A 16,960-nucleotide genomic window follows, 5' to 3' on the forward strand; every position below is an offset into this window, starting at 1 on the left:
GTGAAGTCATGTTGCGTAAGAAACCACACTTCCCATTTCTATAATTGTGAATGATTAAGATAAATGTATCAAAAAACACCCAAGAGAGATGTGCCAGTGCTTCAGTGGTATAAACACACTTCCTCTTCTATGGGAAACTTTAATTATAAAAATGACAGAATTCTTTTAGTTTCTTTATAAATGATTGTTAATGTGCCAGAAGCTCAGAGATATAAGCGCCGTCCTCTAGTGTAGAAAACTTCAGATCTCAGACTAACTTTGTGTCATTTCTTGAGTTTGACAAGACAAACCTTCCAAAAACAAGCAAATATCTGAGTGTGTGAGTTGCTCAGTTGTAGAAGTGAGTTCATCTTGTGTGGATAAATCTGGGTTCAAATCCCAGACTGGTCAAAGAAAATTAACTTTAATATTTTTGGTTTGTTAATCGAGACAAACCACTGAAAAAACATTGAAGTGGTTTGTAAATTTCAGTGGTATGAGTGAAGGATCCTGGTTTGAGTCTTGATCTTTAGTTTCTTCAGTTTGTAAGTGATTAATTCAGATTAAGTCTGTAAATAAACGAGTGTTAGTGCAGATGTGTCAGTGGCTCAGTGGTGTGAGCATGTCCTCCTTGTGTGGAGGATCCCAGTTTGAAACCTGGCCTGATCACAGAAACATGATGGTTGAATGGTGATCTGATTGGATGTCAGATCAGGTGAGAGAGGCTGGCTGGCTGGATGGATGGATGAATGAGAGAGTGGGGGGGGGTCAAACATCTGGGTGCCCCCCCCGGACCTCTGAAACAATATCCAGCAGCAGTTCTGTTGCTGCAAGAGAGAATGATGACTTAGTTTCTAAACATCATTCTTCTGGTGTAAAACTAAGTTGTGAGTTTTTCAGCTGGTGTTTGTGGAGAAGCTGCTGTTCTGGGACATTGATGATCTTCTGGGACTCAAACCAGCAATCTTCAGCTCTTCTGTCTCTCAGTGACATCACTCAACCTCCTGAGCCACTGAGTTCTTCACATGAATGAAGGTGTGTTGAGCAGATTTGTAGTGAAGATTCAGAGGAACTGACTGAGATCAGATATCTTTTATTTCAACACGTGAACTGAACTCACGTGTGTTTCAGTCATTACAGATCTTCTCTACTGATCACATGATGCTGTTAATGATTTAGGTGGAGAAGAGTTTTTCACACCTGTGAATCCTGCACAAAAATGAACATTTATATGAATTCTGTCAGAGTAACATAAGTGAGTTTGAAGTTATTTAAAGGCACCAGAGATCCAGTTTGAGGTATCAGACATATTTAATGAGCATTCACATTCAAACATGTTTCTGTCACAGATGTTTTATCGAGTTTAAACAGGTGAGATTCCTCCCCTCTTACTGTGAGCAGAGGTCACAGGCCGTATTTCTTCTGTAAGTCTTGAACAGAATGGTCTGTCAGACCGGCACGATGAATCCAGTCAAACAGCTCCTGTACCACTGAAACACACAGAAGTGTGACATCATCAACAACTGACCAATCGATGACGTGGTCTAAAAGTTCTCTTTATTTATATTCTGATTGAAACATTAACATCAATGATGAAATCTTGTTATTTCTGACAGACGTGTTGATTACAACAGGGGTGATGATGTCACTTCCTTCTCGTGATCTAGTTACCTTTCCTCTCTGCAGTCGACATGAACATGACAGCCATGTCGAATCTCCTGACGCTCGCCAGATTCCTCAGGATGTCCAGAACGAGAGACGCATCTTCACGTCTGAAATCACACACACAGTTTTTACTCCAGTAACCTTGAAGAGTTCTTCTGAGAGATTCACCATGTTTTACTCACTCAGTGTAGAAGTTGTGGAATGTCTTGAGGAGCACGTTAAGAATATCAGGCTCAAGAGAGTTCTGGAAGATCTTTGGAAAAGCATCTGGACTGATTTGCTGAAATATAGAAAAGAGTGTTTAATTACACGAGAAACACAGATGTGGATTGTATGTCAGTGGCAGGTGCAAATGGCGTTACCTTTAAATATCTGTAAGTGGATTCTGGGTGCCGGCTGATCTTTCTGAGGTCAGATTCCAGCTGAAAACTGTTGTTGGGTGGAGCAGGAACCTGTTCAAGATCCTCACACGAGACACGCACTGCATCTACATGAACATCCTTCATCTCTTTACTTAAATCACCATCAGAACTCCTGAAACACAAACAGACACCAAATACCTCACAGATTACTTTTCTTGACTAATGAAAGTCTGTTTTCAGACTTATCATTGTTGGGCATTGAAGTCACCTGTGAGCAGGAGGACAGAAGGCATCTGAGATCTCTATCTTCTGGATCTTGTGATTGGGTGAAGACAGCACAGAGGGCGGAGCAGACGCTTCTTCAGGTTTGACTGACAGCATCATCTCTCCACCTACTTCCTGTATGTCTATTCTCCTCAACGGTTTCTGTGAGAATGACAGGAGGCAAATATTTTTAACAGCAGCTGTTATTGTGAATGACATGTAGAGGTTTCATATATTTCTTCAACTTCGGGCACTTTCATGTTTCAGGTGCTCATTGTCATTAACCCTCCTTTGGTATTCGGTCATTTTTGACCTAAATAAATTTCTAAATAGATTTTTTTTTTGTTTTTGTGGATTTTTCCTCTTTTTCTCCCAATTTGGAATGCCCAATTCCCAATGTACTTTTAAGTCCTTGTGGTCACGTAGTGATTCGCCTCAGTCCGGGTGGCGGAGGACGAATCCCAGTTGCCTCCGCGTCTGAGATTGTCAACTCGCGCATCTTATTACGTGACTTGTTGAGCGCGTTGCCACGGAGACATAGTGCGTGTGGAGGCTCCACGCCATCCACCGCAGCAACCACGCTCAACTCACCACATGCCCCACCAAGAACGAACCACATTATTGTGACCACGAGGAGGTTACCCCATGTGACTCTACCCTCCCTAGCAACCGGGCCAATTTAGATGCTTAGGAGACCTGGCTGGAGTCACTCAGCACACCCTGGGATTCAAGCTAGTGAACTTTACCACTGAACCACCCAGTCCCCCAAATTTCTCTGATTTAATAAAAATGGTTTCCTTTATCTGGTAAAGGACTTTAGACTTGGTGACTTTTCCTCCATTTGCCATCTGAACAAACAAACAAACAAACAAACAATTGGGCTTGATTCAATATTCGTGGTCAAAATTGACTGACCACTGAAGATGAATGGGAAAGACTAATAAATCATCCACAATGCAGAAAAGAACAGACAGAAAGTACAGGGTGAGACTCTAAATCATCCTCAGTGCAAAACATAAACACCCACACACACACACACAAAAATGAACTGGTGAGACTATAACACAGAGCTTTTTTTTCTTCTGTTTTATACTCTAATTGAATTTTCTGAATTTTGAGGTTAATTTCTGTTTCTTGATGTTCATTTTCTTGACAGTATTGTGCATTTAATTTGAGTTATTAAATTTTTATGTTTGAAATAAATTATTAGTAGAAAAATACTTATTCTGTTGTAACACCATGGTCAGGTTTGATTGCAAGCATAATGACATCAACTGCAAAAACTGAATAGTTTATTAATAGATTGATAATGTCTCCGATGAATGATGGAGAAGGTTAATGAGTTAGAGGCATGCATATGAAAGCTAGTGGAGGTCAGTGAGAAAGAGAAGCCGGTAGATACTGTTTCAGATGTGGGTAGAACAGCGAGCAACACACACACTTTGGTTCCGGCTGTAGAGCCCCTGCAGCAGGGCGTTTGGGTGACGTCTTGGCAGCATATTTGCTCCGCAAAGCAACACCACTCTCCCGTTCCTGTTAGGGTTTCCAATCGATTCTCCCTACTCAGTGATGCACCCACTGAGAATCATGTTCAAAGAGCCCTTGTTATTGGAGATTCTATTGTAAGGAACGTGGAAATAGAGACTCCAGCCAACATTGTTAAATGCATTTCAGGGGCTCGGGCGTCTGACATCAGATCAAATTCACAAGTGCTGGCTAATGCTAAACGTAGATTTTCTAAAATTGTTATTCATGTCGGCACTAACGATGTCCGGCTTCATCAGTCGTAGATCACTAAAGATAATGTTAAACAGGTGTGTGAACTTGCAAAAATGTAATATGCTCTGGCCCCCTCCCTGCTCATCGTGGTGATGAGGTTTATAGTAGATTAGTGTCACTGAATGGATGGATGTCTGAGTGGTGTCCGGAGAATAGCACAGGATTTATAGACAATTGGAAGAGTTTTTGGGGTAGACCTGACCTGTTAAAGAGAGACAGACTCCATTCCTACAGGAAAGGTGCGGCTCTCCTCTCTAGTAATTTGGCTCATAATCTTAATAGTGATAGTATTTGACTAACTGAGGCCCAGGTCAGGAAGAAGACAAACTGGCTAATCCGAACGTCTGCTAGCTGCCTTGAGACGTCACACAGGTCACATAAACTACAACACATAGAGACTGTATCACCAAAATATCATATAGAGACTGTGTCTGTTCCCTGAACTACCAAACTAAATAATTTAGAAAAAATTGGATTAAGGTAAAACTTGAAAATAAAAAAATTGAAGATAAATATCATATAAATGTAGGGCTACTAAATTAAACACTAAATAAACTATATACTAAACTATATAATATACTAAAACATTAGATCTCTTTAAAACAAAGCACTAATTGTAAATGATATGATTACAGAGATTGGATGCACTCTGTTTGACTGAAACCTGGCTTAAACCGGATGAATATATTGGTTTAAATGAATCTACTTTTGCAGATGATGTGGTCCTGTTGGCTTCATCAGGTAGTGCCCTCCAGTGTTTATTAGGACGGTTTGCAGCTGAGTGTGAAGAGGCAGGAATGAGCATCAGCACCTTCAAGTCCGAGTCCATGGTCCTCTGCCGGAAAAGGGTAGAGTGCCCTCTTCAGGTTGGAGATGACTGGCTGCCCCAGGTGGAGGAGTTTAAGTATCTCGGGGTCTTATTCACGAGTGATGAGAGAATGGAGCGTGAGACAGAAAGACGGATCGATGCAGCATCAGCAGTTATGCAGGCATTGTACCGGCCAGCCATGGTGAAGAAAGAGCTGAGCCTGAAGGTAAGGCTATCGATTTACCAGTTCATCTACATTCCTACCCTCACCTATGGTCACGAGCTTTGGGTAGTGACCGAAAGGATGAGGTTGCGGATACAAGCGGCAGAAATGAGTTTCCTTTGTAGGGTGTCTGGCCTCAGCCTTAGAGATAGGGTAAGGAGCTCGGACATTCGGGAAGGGCTCAAAGTAGAGCCGCTGCTCCTCCGCATTGAAAAGGAGCCAGTTGAGGTGGTTCAACCACTAAAGATAGCTTCACTAATAATCTTCCAGATTTATCTCATACACTCAATAAGCCAAAAAGTCTAGAAGAACTTGATGTAATAACAGAAAATAGCACTCTTGATAGTGTCCTCCGCCCAGGAAAAAAAAGAAAAGCCCCGCACCGTGGTACAAGGATCACACTCATGCTCTCAAGAGAGCAGCTCGGAAAATGGAGCGCAAGTGGAAGAATACAAAATTAGAGGTATTTCGCGGTGCATGGAAGGATAGTGTCTGTAGCTACAGACAGACACTAAAAGCTGCCAGGTCAGCATATTTTAGCAAACTCATAGAAAATAACCACAACAATCCTAGGTGTTTATTCAGTACTGTGGCTAAATTGGTTAGGAATAAAGCCTCGACTGATCCAGATATTCCGTCGCAGCACAATAGGTATGACTTGAATTTCTTTACTGATAAAATTGAAATCATCAGAAATAAAATTGGAATTATGCAATCGTCTGTCGCAGTACCACAGAAAACAGTGTCTCAATTTTCCTCACAATCAACTTCCTTTGCTGTCATAGGTCATGAAGAGCTAACAAAATTTATCAAAACATCAAAAGCCACAACATGTATGTTAGATCCAATACCAACTAAGCTCTTAAAAGAGGTATTCCCTGTAATCTCAGAACCTCTTCTTAATATTATTAACTCCTTGCACTGTTCAGGACTCAGACACACTCATTCAGTTTAAGTCTCGACTAAAGACTCATATTTAAGCAGACATACACCTAATTTATCCATCAATTCACAATTAGGCTGCTTTAGTTAGGTCTGCCGGAACCAGAAACAGTGATCATGATCTATAACTCTGCAGAAAATTGAATAGCATCTATGCTGATATTATTTTATTTGTTTCCCTGTCTCAACCTCAGGACTCCTATCCTAAGGTCACCAGAGCCGGCCAGATCCAGCTCCGTTCCTGCTTGGTGTCGGACTCCACTGCTATGTGTCTCTGAGTGATGACGACTAAACTGAGATGGACGATGGACTTCAGAGGATGAACTGATGCCAACTCTAACCATAAGACATGTTATTTATATTTTGTTCACCAGATGGCAGGAAAATAGCATAAATCCTAAAAGAAATGCATACTTTTATTGTTCTTACTTCAGGGAAGAATAAATGGCATCATTATCATCATAAAAAAAGGGTTGCATGACCACGAATACCAAAGGGATGTGCCAATTTTCAATACCATAGGAGGGTTAAAAGTAACCGGATCCAACCTTGTCCTTGTTCACCGTTGTGGCATCATTTCCACCACACCAAACAGTTTTGCCCCTAACAAAGTTTGTGATTGTTGTGTGATGGACTCACAGTGGATCTGAGATGTTCAGGTTTGTTGATTGGCTGGATGGTTCTTCTCTGTGTGTTCTCCTCTGGAAACAGAAGTCCACTGGCCCTCAGCTCCTGATCAATACACACACAATAACAATACGACTTCATTTATCAAATGTATTACTTTTTTTTGGGGACATATAGAACAGAGATATCTCCATCAAAGAATTCTGTCATGACATTTACCGCTGTGAGTTTCTCAATCTCAATTATGGCTTGTTTATTTCCTGGCTCGAGCTTCAGAACCTGTTCGAAATCTGTCAACGAACAAATATAAGAGTGTCACTCAGAAATAGCAATGACACAGACTGTAAATAGTGAACTAGAGTTCTGTCTAGTATGTGTAGAACACACGTATGTAGAATCATCAACCTTCTCTGGCTTCTCTGATCTTTCCTAGAGCGGCTCGCGCTGTTGCTCGTCTTGCAAACGCTTTCGAGTACGTGTTGTCCAGAGCAAGAGCTGTTTTGCAGTCCTGCTCTGCCTCACTGTACCTGCACAACAGACAATACACTAACTCACTGAGAGAGTGACAATCAATAGGCAGTGTGCACCAGAAAAACAAGTATGCACTACAAATATGAGTATGCATTAGGTAGTATGCACAACATAATTAGCCTTATTCATGAAACATGAAAAGAACAAATTTGTGTGTAAATGCATTCTTATTGACAGGGATGCAAACTCATGAGTGAGAAAGTCATGGCAGGTGTTCCAGATGTTTAATTTCTGTTGTATTTAAAGCTCTTAAACGTTTAAGCTTAAGGTAACTATTTCAGGTTATTTTAATAAAGAAAATGTTGAAAATTTCACCAAACAATTTGAACAAATTAGCTTCAGAAAAGGTGATGAACTCAGGGTTGTCACTCTTTTTTCCAGGACATTTAATGTGCCCAACAGGTTTAATATTTAAGCAAAAACACACAAGAGATTATGGAGTGTATTGTGGTTATTGGATGGTTATTCTTTCTGAATTTACATATTCGACAGCTTAATTACATTTTGCAAAATATCGATCCTTTGCGCAACCTTCGGGACATTTTTGTCTTTTACATTTTTGTTTTTTCAATCATTTTGGCTGTGTTAATGCCAATGGCACAAACGTTGCATAAGGTGTGTATTTTGGGGGAATTTTGATATTTCAACCTCAGTTCCTAAAATGCATCTATAATACACTATATACACAAAATAGTTACACTCAGGACCTGCAGGACAAAAATGTCCCCATTGAAACCCATTAAAACTGCAATATTTGATCCCAGTGCCATTAAAGCATAAAATCATGAATTCTATGATATTATACTTTCATTCCGGAGCCCTGGCTTCAAATTTACATTTTTAATATTTTCCACCAGATGGTGCCATTTTTCTCATGTTTAGCCTATGGAGCAAATACATGCTTTTTACCTATTCTCTGTTTGCTGTATTATAGAGCACTGCAGGCCAACTGAATAAATGATGCAGATAAAATTGTGTGTGTGTGTTGGTATGGATGTCAGAGTGTTTGTGTGTGTGTGTGTGTGTGTGTGTGAAAAACAACAGTGGCATTATATAAACAAACTGGCATTTAAAGGGTTAAAATCCTGAAAATTAATGAATATTTGGTAGTTATGATCAGGACTGATGTTGGTTAAAGAATTTAACTCATTGAAAGTGGAAAATAATATTAATATATAATATTATTATGGCAGTTTTTTGACATGGACATTTTTGTCCTCTAAGGACCTCTGAGTAACTTTTTTTTATTGACACACAAGGGTTAAACTATTTTGTTGAAGCAAACAAGATGACCACAGATGAGCAGTGAATGTACGTGACAAAGCTTTGTTTATGACAGTAAAGCAATTATGTTGTTTCACAATGCACAACTGGCAACAGTGAAAAAAGGATCCGTATTTGTGTATTTGACACCTATCCCGAGTCCCCGATTGTTACCAAGTTTTTGTACATGTAACAAAATTGTTTGACTATGTTGCTAAAAAGGTTTTTATTACACTAAAATATTTTCCAGGACAAATAATTATTTTCCAGGACATTTAGGTATTATTCTTATTTTCCATGACTTTTCCATGAATGGAAAACTGCATTCCTAAATTTCCAGGAAGCGTGGGAACCCTGCTAGCTGAATGGTGAGTAGTTTGCATCCCTGTATTGGACTGAATGGGACAATTTACATAAGAATCATTTTACCAAAGATTTACACACAAATTTGTTCTGCTCATGTGTACCAAGTAGTGTGCATGGGATAAAACAAGTATGTAATACAAAAGCAACTTTACACAACAAAAACTATTGTGCACTAGATAGTGTGTACTACTACCAAAGCAAGTATGGACTAAATGTAAACTACACAGCGTACATTTTAAAATACAGGCATCCACAACATAAACTGGTGTGCACAACAAAAACAAGTATGTATTATTTAGTGTACACTAGGTAGAATGCATTATTAAAAGGTATGCGCTAGAGTGCATTACAAAACAAAAAAAAACAGAATGCACTTCAGCCACAAGTATGGATTAGGTGCATTGTAAAAAAACAGTATGTGAACACATTAAAAGGTATGCAATAGAAAAACATGCAAGCACAAGATACTGTGCCCACTAGCTAGCCTACAATACAAAAAATAGAATGCACTACAAACACAAGTATGCACTAGCTAATATGCATTGTACAAAAAAAACAAACAAAAAAAAACAGAATGCACAACAAAAAACAAGTATGTATTAGTTAGTGCACACTAAGTAGAATGTATTAAAAGGTATGCACTACAACAAAGTATGCACTAGTTATTGTGCACTACCAAACATGCATTAAAAAAACAAAAAACAGAATGCACTTCAACCACAAGTATGCATTAGGTGCATTGTGAAAAACAGTATGTCCATAATAAACTAGCATGCACAACAAAAAACAAGTATGTTTACTTAGTGCACACTAAGTAGAATGTATTATTAAAAGGCATGTACTACAAAAAAAGTATGCCCTAGTTATTGTGCACTACCAAGCATGCATTACAAAAAAAAAACAGAATGCACTTCAACCACAAGTATGCATTAGGTGCATTGTGAAAAAACAGTATGTCCATAATAAACTAGTATGCACAACAGAAAACAAGTATGAATTAGTGCACACTAAGTAGAAAGTATTATTACAAGGTACGAACTACAAAAACATGTATGCACTAGCTACTGTGCACTAGCTAGCATGCATAACTAAAAAATATAACATACTACAAACACAAGTAGGCATTAGGTAGTGTGCATTGTAAAACACAGTATGTCCTACATAAACTAGTATGCACAATAAGTAGCTGTACAGTATTTACCTCTAAACCTCTATATATTTGTAATTTGTGTAATGTGTGTTCCAGCAGTCAGTGCTCTGCTCCAGGTGTGTTCTCATATGAATGTGTATGTGTGTTACCTGTGTAGTTTGAGGTATGCCATGGCTCTGTTAGCCGGCAGCAGAGCGTTTGTGTCGTCTGCTTTCATTCCTTTAGTGTAACACTCCACAGCGGCCTCATACTTCCCTTCTTTAAAGTAAGCGTTTCCCTGACACATTCAAACACACATCAGTGTTCAGTATTGATGAACTTTATGACACATGAATAAGAAGCATTTCTCACTCTGTCTTTCTGAATAACAGCTTCCTGTTTCCTGTGTTGTTCCTGCAGCTCCTGCTGTTTAAAGGGATCAAGCGTCTGCGCAGTCGCTGCAGCTGTCTCACTCTCTCTCACCTCTGCTGTCTGTCTGCTGGATTCTAACACCTGAAGAGAGACGATAACCAGAGACGTTATAAACACACATGACTTCAACATCAAACCGATTTCACATTTCATTAGTCAAGCGGATTCACGTTAGTCTGAACACACCTGCTTTAATTTCTTTATTTCATTCTGCGCCTCTAAGTTTCCAGGATCCAATTTCAGGACCATTTCATAATCTGGACAAACAATTGATAATGAAGAACTGATTATGAGATTGAAAGAAATGAATGAATTCACTTCAGCCACAAGTATGGATTAGGTGCATTGTAAAAAAACAGTATGTGAACACATTAAAAGGTGTGCAATAAAAAAACATGCAAGCACAAGATACTGTGCCCACTAGCTAGCCACCAATACAAAAAATAGAATGCACTACAAACACAAGTTTGCACTAGGTGCATGGTAAAAAACAGTATGTCCATAATAAACTAGTATGCACAACAAAAAAACAAGTATGCATTAGTGCACACTAAGTAGAAAGTATTATTAAAAGGTATGCAATAGAAAAACAAGCAAGCACAAGATACTGTGCCCACTAGCTAGCCTACAATACAAAAAATAGAATGCACTACAAACACAAGTATGCACTAGGTAATATGTACTGTACAAAAAAAAAAAAAACAGTATCTCCTACATAAACTAGTATGCACAACAAAAAACATGTATTAGTTAGTGCACACTAACAAGAATATATTAAAAGGTATGCACTACAACAAAGTATGCACTTGTTATTGTGCACTACCAAACATGCATTAAAAAACAAAAAACAGAATGCACTACAAACACAAGTATGCATTAGTTGCATTGTAAAAAACTGTATGTCCATAACAAACTAGTATGCACAACAAAAAACAAGTATGCATTAGTGCACACTAAGTAGAAAGTATTATTAAAAGGTATGCAATTGAAAAACATGCAAGCACAAGATACTGTGCCCACTAGCTAGCCTACAATACAAAAAATAGAATGCACTACAAACACAAGTATGCACAGGGTAATATGCATTGTACAAAAAAAAAAAACAGTATCTCCTACATAAACAATATGCACAACAAAAAACATGTATTAGTTAGTGCACACTAACTAGAATGTATTAAAAGGTATGCAGTACAACAAAGTATGCACTTGTTATTGTGCACTACCAAACATGCATTAAAAAACAAAAAATAGAATGCACTACAAACACAAGTATGCATTAGGTGCATGGTAAAAAACAGTATGTCCATAATAAACTAGTATGCACAACAAAAAACAAGTATGCATTAATGCACACTAAGTAGAAAGTATTATTAAAAGGTATGCAATAGAAAAACAAGCAAGCACAAGATACTGTGCCCACTAGCTAGTCTACAATACAAAAAATAGAATGCACTACAAACACAAGTATGCACTAGGTAATATGTACTGTACAAAAAAAACAACAAAAAAACAGTATCTCCTACATAAACTAGTATGCATAACAAAAAACATGTATTAGTTAGTGCACACTAACAAGAATATATTAAAAGGTATGCACTACAACAAAGTATGCACTTGTTATTGTGCACTACCAAACATGCATTAAAAAACAAAAAACAGAATGCACTACAAACACAAGTATGCATTAGTTGCATTGTAAAAAACTGTATGTCCATAACAAACTAGTATGCACAACAAAAAACAAGCATGCATTAGTGCACACTAAGTAGAAAGTATTATTAAAAGGTATGCAATTGAAAAACATGCAAGCACAAGATACTGTGCCCACTAGCTAGCCTACAATACAAAAAATAGAATGCACTACAAACACAAGTATGCACAGGGTAATATGCATTGTACAAAAAAAAAAACAGTATCTCCTACATAAACTAGTATGCACAACAAAAAACATGTATTAGTTAGTGCACACTAACTAGAATGTATTAAAAGGTATGCAGTACAACAAAGTATGCACTTGTTATTGTGCACTACCAAACATGCATTAAAAAAACTAAAAATAGAATGCACTACAAACACAAGTATGCATTAGGTGCACTGTAAAAAACAGTATGTCCATAACAAACTAGTATGCACAACAAAAAACAAGTATGCATTAGTGCACACTAAGTAGAAAGTATTATTAAAAGGTATGCAATAGAAAAACATGCAAGCACAAGATACTGTGCCCACTAGCTAGCCTACAATACAAAAAATAGAATGCACTACAAACACAAGTATGCACTAGGTAATATGTACTGTACAAAAAAAACAACAAAAAAAACAGTATCTCCTACATAAACTAGTATGCACAACAAAAAACATGTATTAGTTAGTGCACACTAACTAGAATGTATTAAAAGGTATGCGCTACAACAAAGTATGCACTTGTTATTGTGCACTACCAAACATGCATTAAAAAACAAAAAACAGAATGCACTACAAACACAAGTATGCATTAGTTGCATTGTAAAAAACTGTATGTCCATAACAAACTAGTATGCACAACAAAAAACAAGCATGCATTAGTGCACACTAAGTAGAAAGTATTATTAAAAGGTATGCAATTGAAAAACATGCAAGCACAAGATACTGTGCCCACTAGCTAGCCTACAATACAAAAAATAGAATGCACTACAAACACAAGTATGCACAGGGTAATATGCATTGTACAAAAAAAACAAAAAAAAAACAGTATCTCCTACATAAACAATATGCATAAGAAAAAACATGTATTAGTTAGTGCACACTAACTAGAATGTATTAAAAGGTATGCACTACAACAAAGTATGCACTTGTTATTGTGCACTACCAAACATGCATTAAAAAACAAAAAACAGAATGCACTACAAACACAAGTATGCATTAGGTGCATTGTAAAAAAACTGTATGTCCATAATAAACTAGTATGCACAACAAAAATGTTTACTTGTGTTTAATTTGAGGACCATTTTATAATCTGGACAAACAATTGAGAATGAAGAACTGATTATGAGATTGAAAGAAATGAATGAATTTACAAATAAAAGAAGTGATCTCACCGTCGAGCGCCCCCTGATGGTTCTTGAGAGCACTGCGTGCGGCTCCTCTCCTGGCGTAAGCTTTCACGTATTTACTGTCCAGAGCGATTGCCAAATTACAGTCCGACTCGGCCACAGCAAACCTGCCGCACACGTCACACAATCACAACCCTCTGAAATCAGCATTACTACAAACAAACAAACAGATGAACACTTAAATATGAATAACTGTATGGACCTTAGTCAGGGTAAACTACATATTTGATGCAAATAAATATGAGGCAGTGAAGTATACACACATACAGTCGGTTTTAAGGGGATAGTTTACCAAAAAATAAAAATTCAGACTGAGGCTGACATTCTGCCTAACATCTCCCTTTGAAAGGACAAATGGATTTGGATGTGAAGGTGAGTAAACGGTGGCAGATTATATATTAAATACGTTTTCTACCCTGACTAAGATCCATTGAGGGGTTGAAATGCAGGTTTTACTTCTTCAGTCTGCAGAAGCATGCAGCTCTGTTTGTGGGCAGGACGGGGTTGTACGGATCTGCGTTCATTCCTCTGGTGTAACACTCGACCGCGCTGTCGTACTGACCGTCTTTGAACAACTCATTACCCTGAAACATTACACAGACGCATGTGAAACCAACCGTCAGAACTTGTCTGAAGTAATACTGAATGATTGCGCTTGGCCCAGTATTTAGAGTATGTAGAAATCATACTTTCTCTTTCTCAGCGAGCGCCAGATCTCTGTCCACCTGAACTCTCTCAGAGTCGGACTCACTGGACTGCACCGGGCTCTCCGTCGTTTCCATGATCTCCAGAGCCTTGTCCTGGAAATTAACACTAATCATAAACACATCTTTTCAAGAAAAACGTGCATCATTCTGTCAGAACAATGCAATAATGCTGCATTACCACGTCAAATTTGTCCCAGGCTTGATAATCGTACGACTTTATCCGCTGTGTCTCTTTCTGACCGTTGTCACCATTTGTTTTACGTTTCACCCTCTTCTTTGTCTTCGTATAATCCTTGTTCCTCACTGGCGGGAGAGTTTTCTGAGACATACAAAAAAAACGTCAGCTCAAATAAAGCCCAGATTCTTCTGATTACTTGAGTGTGTTAGTATACTGGAGTGAGAAGTGTTTTTACTTGTGTTACGTCTATGTTTCCAATACGAAGCTGCTGGTCTTTCCTCTTGACTTCTTCCTCCCAGTTGTCGAGCTCCTTCATGTAGTTCTGCAGATCTTCTGCATTCTGTCTCATCTGCATCTGCAGCTCCAGGGCTTTATTTGCAGACATCACTCAGCCCACATCAGACAAACGGGGGAGAACTTGCTAGATGATTCTCTACAACACACACAACATTTATGACTTTACCATTTTACAGAGCAACTATAACACCACTGAAAAATTAGAGCGAACTCTGGGGGTGCTGGTGGTGTAGTGGTTAACCCTCCTATGGTACTGAAAAATGCCACCTGCCTTTGGTATTCACGGTCATTTTTGACCGCAAGCGTCAGATGTGTAACACTTCTTTTATTTATTTTTTTATTTTTTTTATGATGATGATGAAGATAATAATAGTATTTCTTCATCCATGAAGTAAGAACAATTAAATTATGCATTTATTTTAGGATTTATGCTATTTTGATCTGATTTACATGTCAATTTCTAACTTTTACCATTAATTTGCATATACAAATAAGCACATTTTTGAAAAATAATAATAATAAAAAATTCAGAACCTACAATTCTATAAGTTGAAACATGAAGAAAATAGGAGAATGTGACATAAACTGGAGGCAGAATGCTGATCATCTGGTGAATTAAATATCAATAACATGAGTTCATGTCAGTAACAGACTGTAGACACATACTGTGTAGTCTGATGACTTGTTGTAAACTAATTTGATTTTATCACAAGATATGCATTTGGATATATATTTAGACATTATCAAACTTTTATTTGTCAAAGTTTAGCATTTTAAAATTGATTTGAAGTGTCAGTTTATGCAGTTTATGTCATTATGTTTGCAATCAAACCTGACCATGGTGTTACAAAGAGAAAATACAGAATAAACATTTTTCCACCAATAATTTATTTCAAATATAAAAATGTAATAACTCAAATTAAATGCACAATACTGTCAAGAAAATGAACATCAAAAAATGCAAATTTTGCAATTTCAAATTTATTTTGCAAACATGTGTGTGTGTGTCAGATAGCTGGAAAACAACAGATGACTTGAAATGCCAACATGGACCAAAAGATGGCTGTAGAGTTTCACTTATTGATGCCCTGGTTCTCTGTGTGTGTGTGTGTGTGTGTGTGTGTGTGTGTGTGTGTGTGTGTGTGTATTCTGCATTGTGAGTGTGTTATCGTCTCACCCCTTCAAAAAAGCTCTGTGTTATAGTCTCATCAGTTCATTTTTTTGTGTGTGTGTTTGTTTGTGAGTGGGTGTGTATGTGTGTGTGTGTGTGAGTGTGTATGTGTGTGTGTGTGTTTGTGTGTTTGTGTTTGTGAGTGGGTGTGTATGTTTTGCACTGAGGATGTTTTAGAGTCTCACCCTGTAATTTCTGTCTGTTTGTTTTCTGCATTGTGGCTGATTTATTGATTGTATTTGACAGGTCAAAAAAAAATGCTCTGTTTTTTGGTCTTTCCCATTAATTTTCAATGGTCGGTCAATTTTGACCGTGAATACCAAAGGTGATGCTTTTTTTTTTTTTTCAGATAAAGGAAACCATTTTTATTAAATCAGGAAATTTATTTCGGTCAAAAATGACAGAATACCATATGAGGGTTAAACATCTAGGCTAGTAACTGAAAGGTTGCAGGTTTAAACCCTAAATTGATCCACAACCCTTAGAAAACGTCTTTAAAAACCATATTTTACAACAATAAAACTCGGCAACTTGTTATTAGCCAGCAATGTCATATAAAAAGAAATTAAACTAACCCTTCCCACATCGTTTGAAGTATAGACCATATTAACTTAATATAATTTCCCAGCAGAAGCTGTAACTAGTATTTCAGTGGCGGAAACTACGGTTACCATGGTAACTATCAACATAGTGCCACCTGAATAAGAAACTTAACCCAAGACTAGTCGAAGAGGACGAACCCTGTCATACGTGACCAAATTAATACAACTTAATATAGCCTTTTAATACAGTTAATATAACTTAATACAACGTTATAAAGCCAGATATTCCAGAATATTCCCTAACAGACAAGCATGAGTGACTAGCGTGCTAACACGCGTGTGGCATATTTCTAGTCATTACTAACTTTTTATTTACACGTAAAACGATAACTCCATCCCGATCAGTTTAGAATCAACCCTTTTTATAGGCAGTGAACATCAGATGTAAATCATACCTGTATTATTGCTGATGGAGAGATTTAAATCAGCAGTGTGTGTGTTCAGGACATCCTCATCTGCGCATGCCAACGTCACACATACGTCATCACTAGCCAACGTTAAAAGAGAATATAATGTTTTTTTGTAATAGCACATTATTGATCT

At 37.7% G+C, this 16,960-nt stretch overlaps 1 protein-coding gene across 1 annotated transcript; it reads right to left on the bottom strand.

Annotated features, from left to right (window-relative positions):
• Nucleotides 1-1,250: 1,250 nt before the first annotated feature.
• Nucleotides 1,251-16,911, bottom strand: rpap3 (RNA polymerase II associated protein 3). Its single transcript, XM_051688452.1, has 17 exons — nucleotides 16,813-16,911; nucleotides 14,583-14,780; nucleotides 14,348-14,488; nucleotides 14,152-14,262; nucleotides 13,919-14,046; nucleotides 13,448-13,569; nucleotides 10,557-10,627; nucleotides 10,311-10,451; nucleotides 10,109-10,236; nucleotides 7,055-7,176; nucleotides 6,869-6,939; nucleotides 6,662-6,754; nucleotides 2,275-2,432; nucleotides 2,007-2,178; nucleotides 1,827-1,924; nucleotides 1,651-1,751; nucleotides 1,251-1,469 (listed from the first exon to the last, which is right to left on the bottom strand). Exons 2-17 carry the CDS (start codon nucleotides 14,730-14,732, stop codon nucleotides 1,384-1,386), a joined length of 1,893 nt encoding a protein of 630 aa, XP_051544412.1. The 5' UTR covers nucleotides 14,733-14,780; nucleotides 16,813-16,911; the 3' UTR covers nucleotides 1,251-1,383.
• Nucleotides 16,912-16,960: the final 49 nt, after the last annotated feature.

The sequence above is a fragment of the Myxocyprinus asiaticus genome, chromosome 45 (assembly GCF_019703515.2).
Source record: "Myxocyprinus asiaticus isolate MX2 ecotype Aquarium Trade chromosome 45, UBuf_Myxa_2, whole genome shotgun sequence".
In the NCBI taxonomy this organism is placed as follows: Eukaryota; Metazoa; Chordata; class Actinopteri; order Cypriniformes; family Catostomidae; genus Myxocyprinus; species Myxocyprinus asiaticus.

Excerpts from the sequence above, each read along its gene's own strand:
- rpap3 (XM_051688452.1), bottom strand. The coding sequence starts at position 14,732 with ATGTCTGCAAATAAAGCCCTGGAGCTGCAGATGCAGATGAGACAGAAT. Across the intron at positions 10,452-10,556 it reads AAATAAAGAAATTAAAGCAG|GTGTTAGAATCCAGCAGACA; the intron begins GTGTGTTCAGAC and ends GTCTCTCTTCAG. Across the intron at positions 1,925-2,006 it reads CCACTTACAGATATTTAAAG|CAAATCAGTCCAGATGCTTT; the intron begins GTAACGCCATTT and ends TCTATATTTCAG.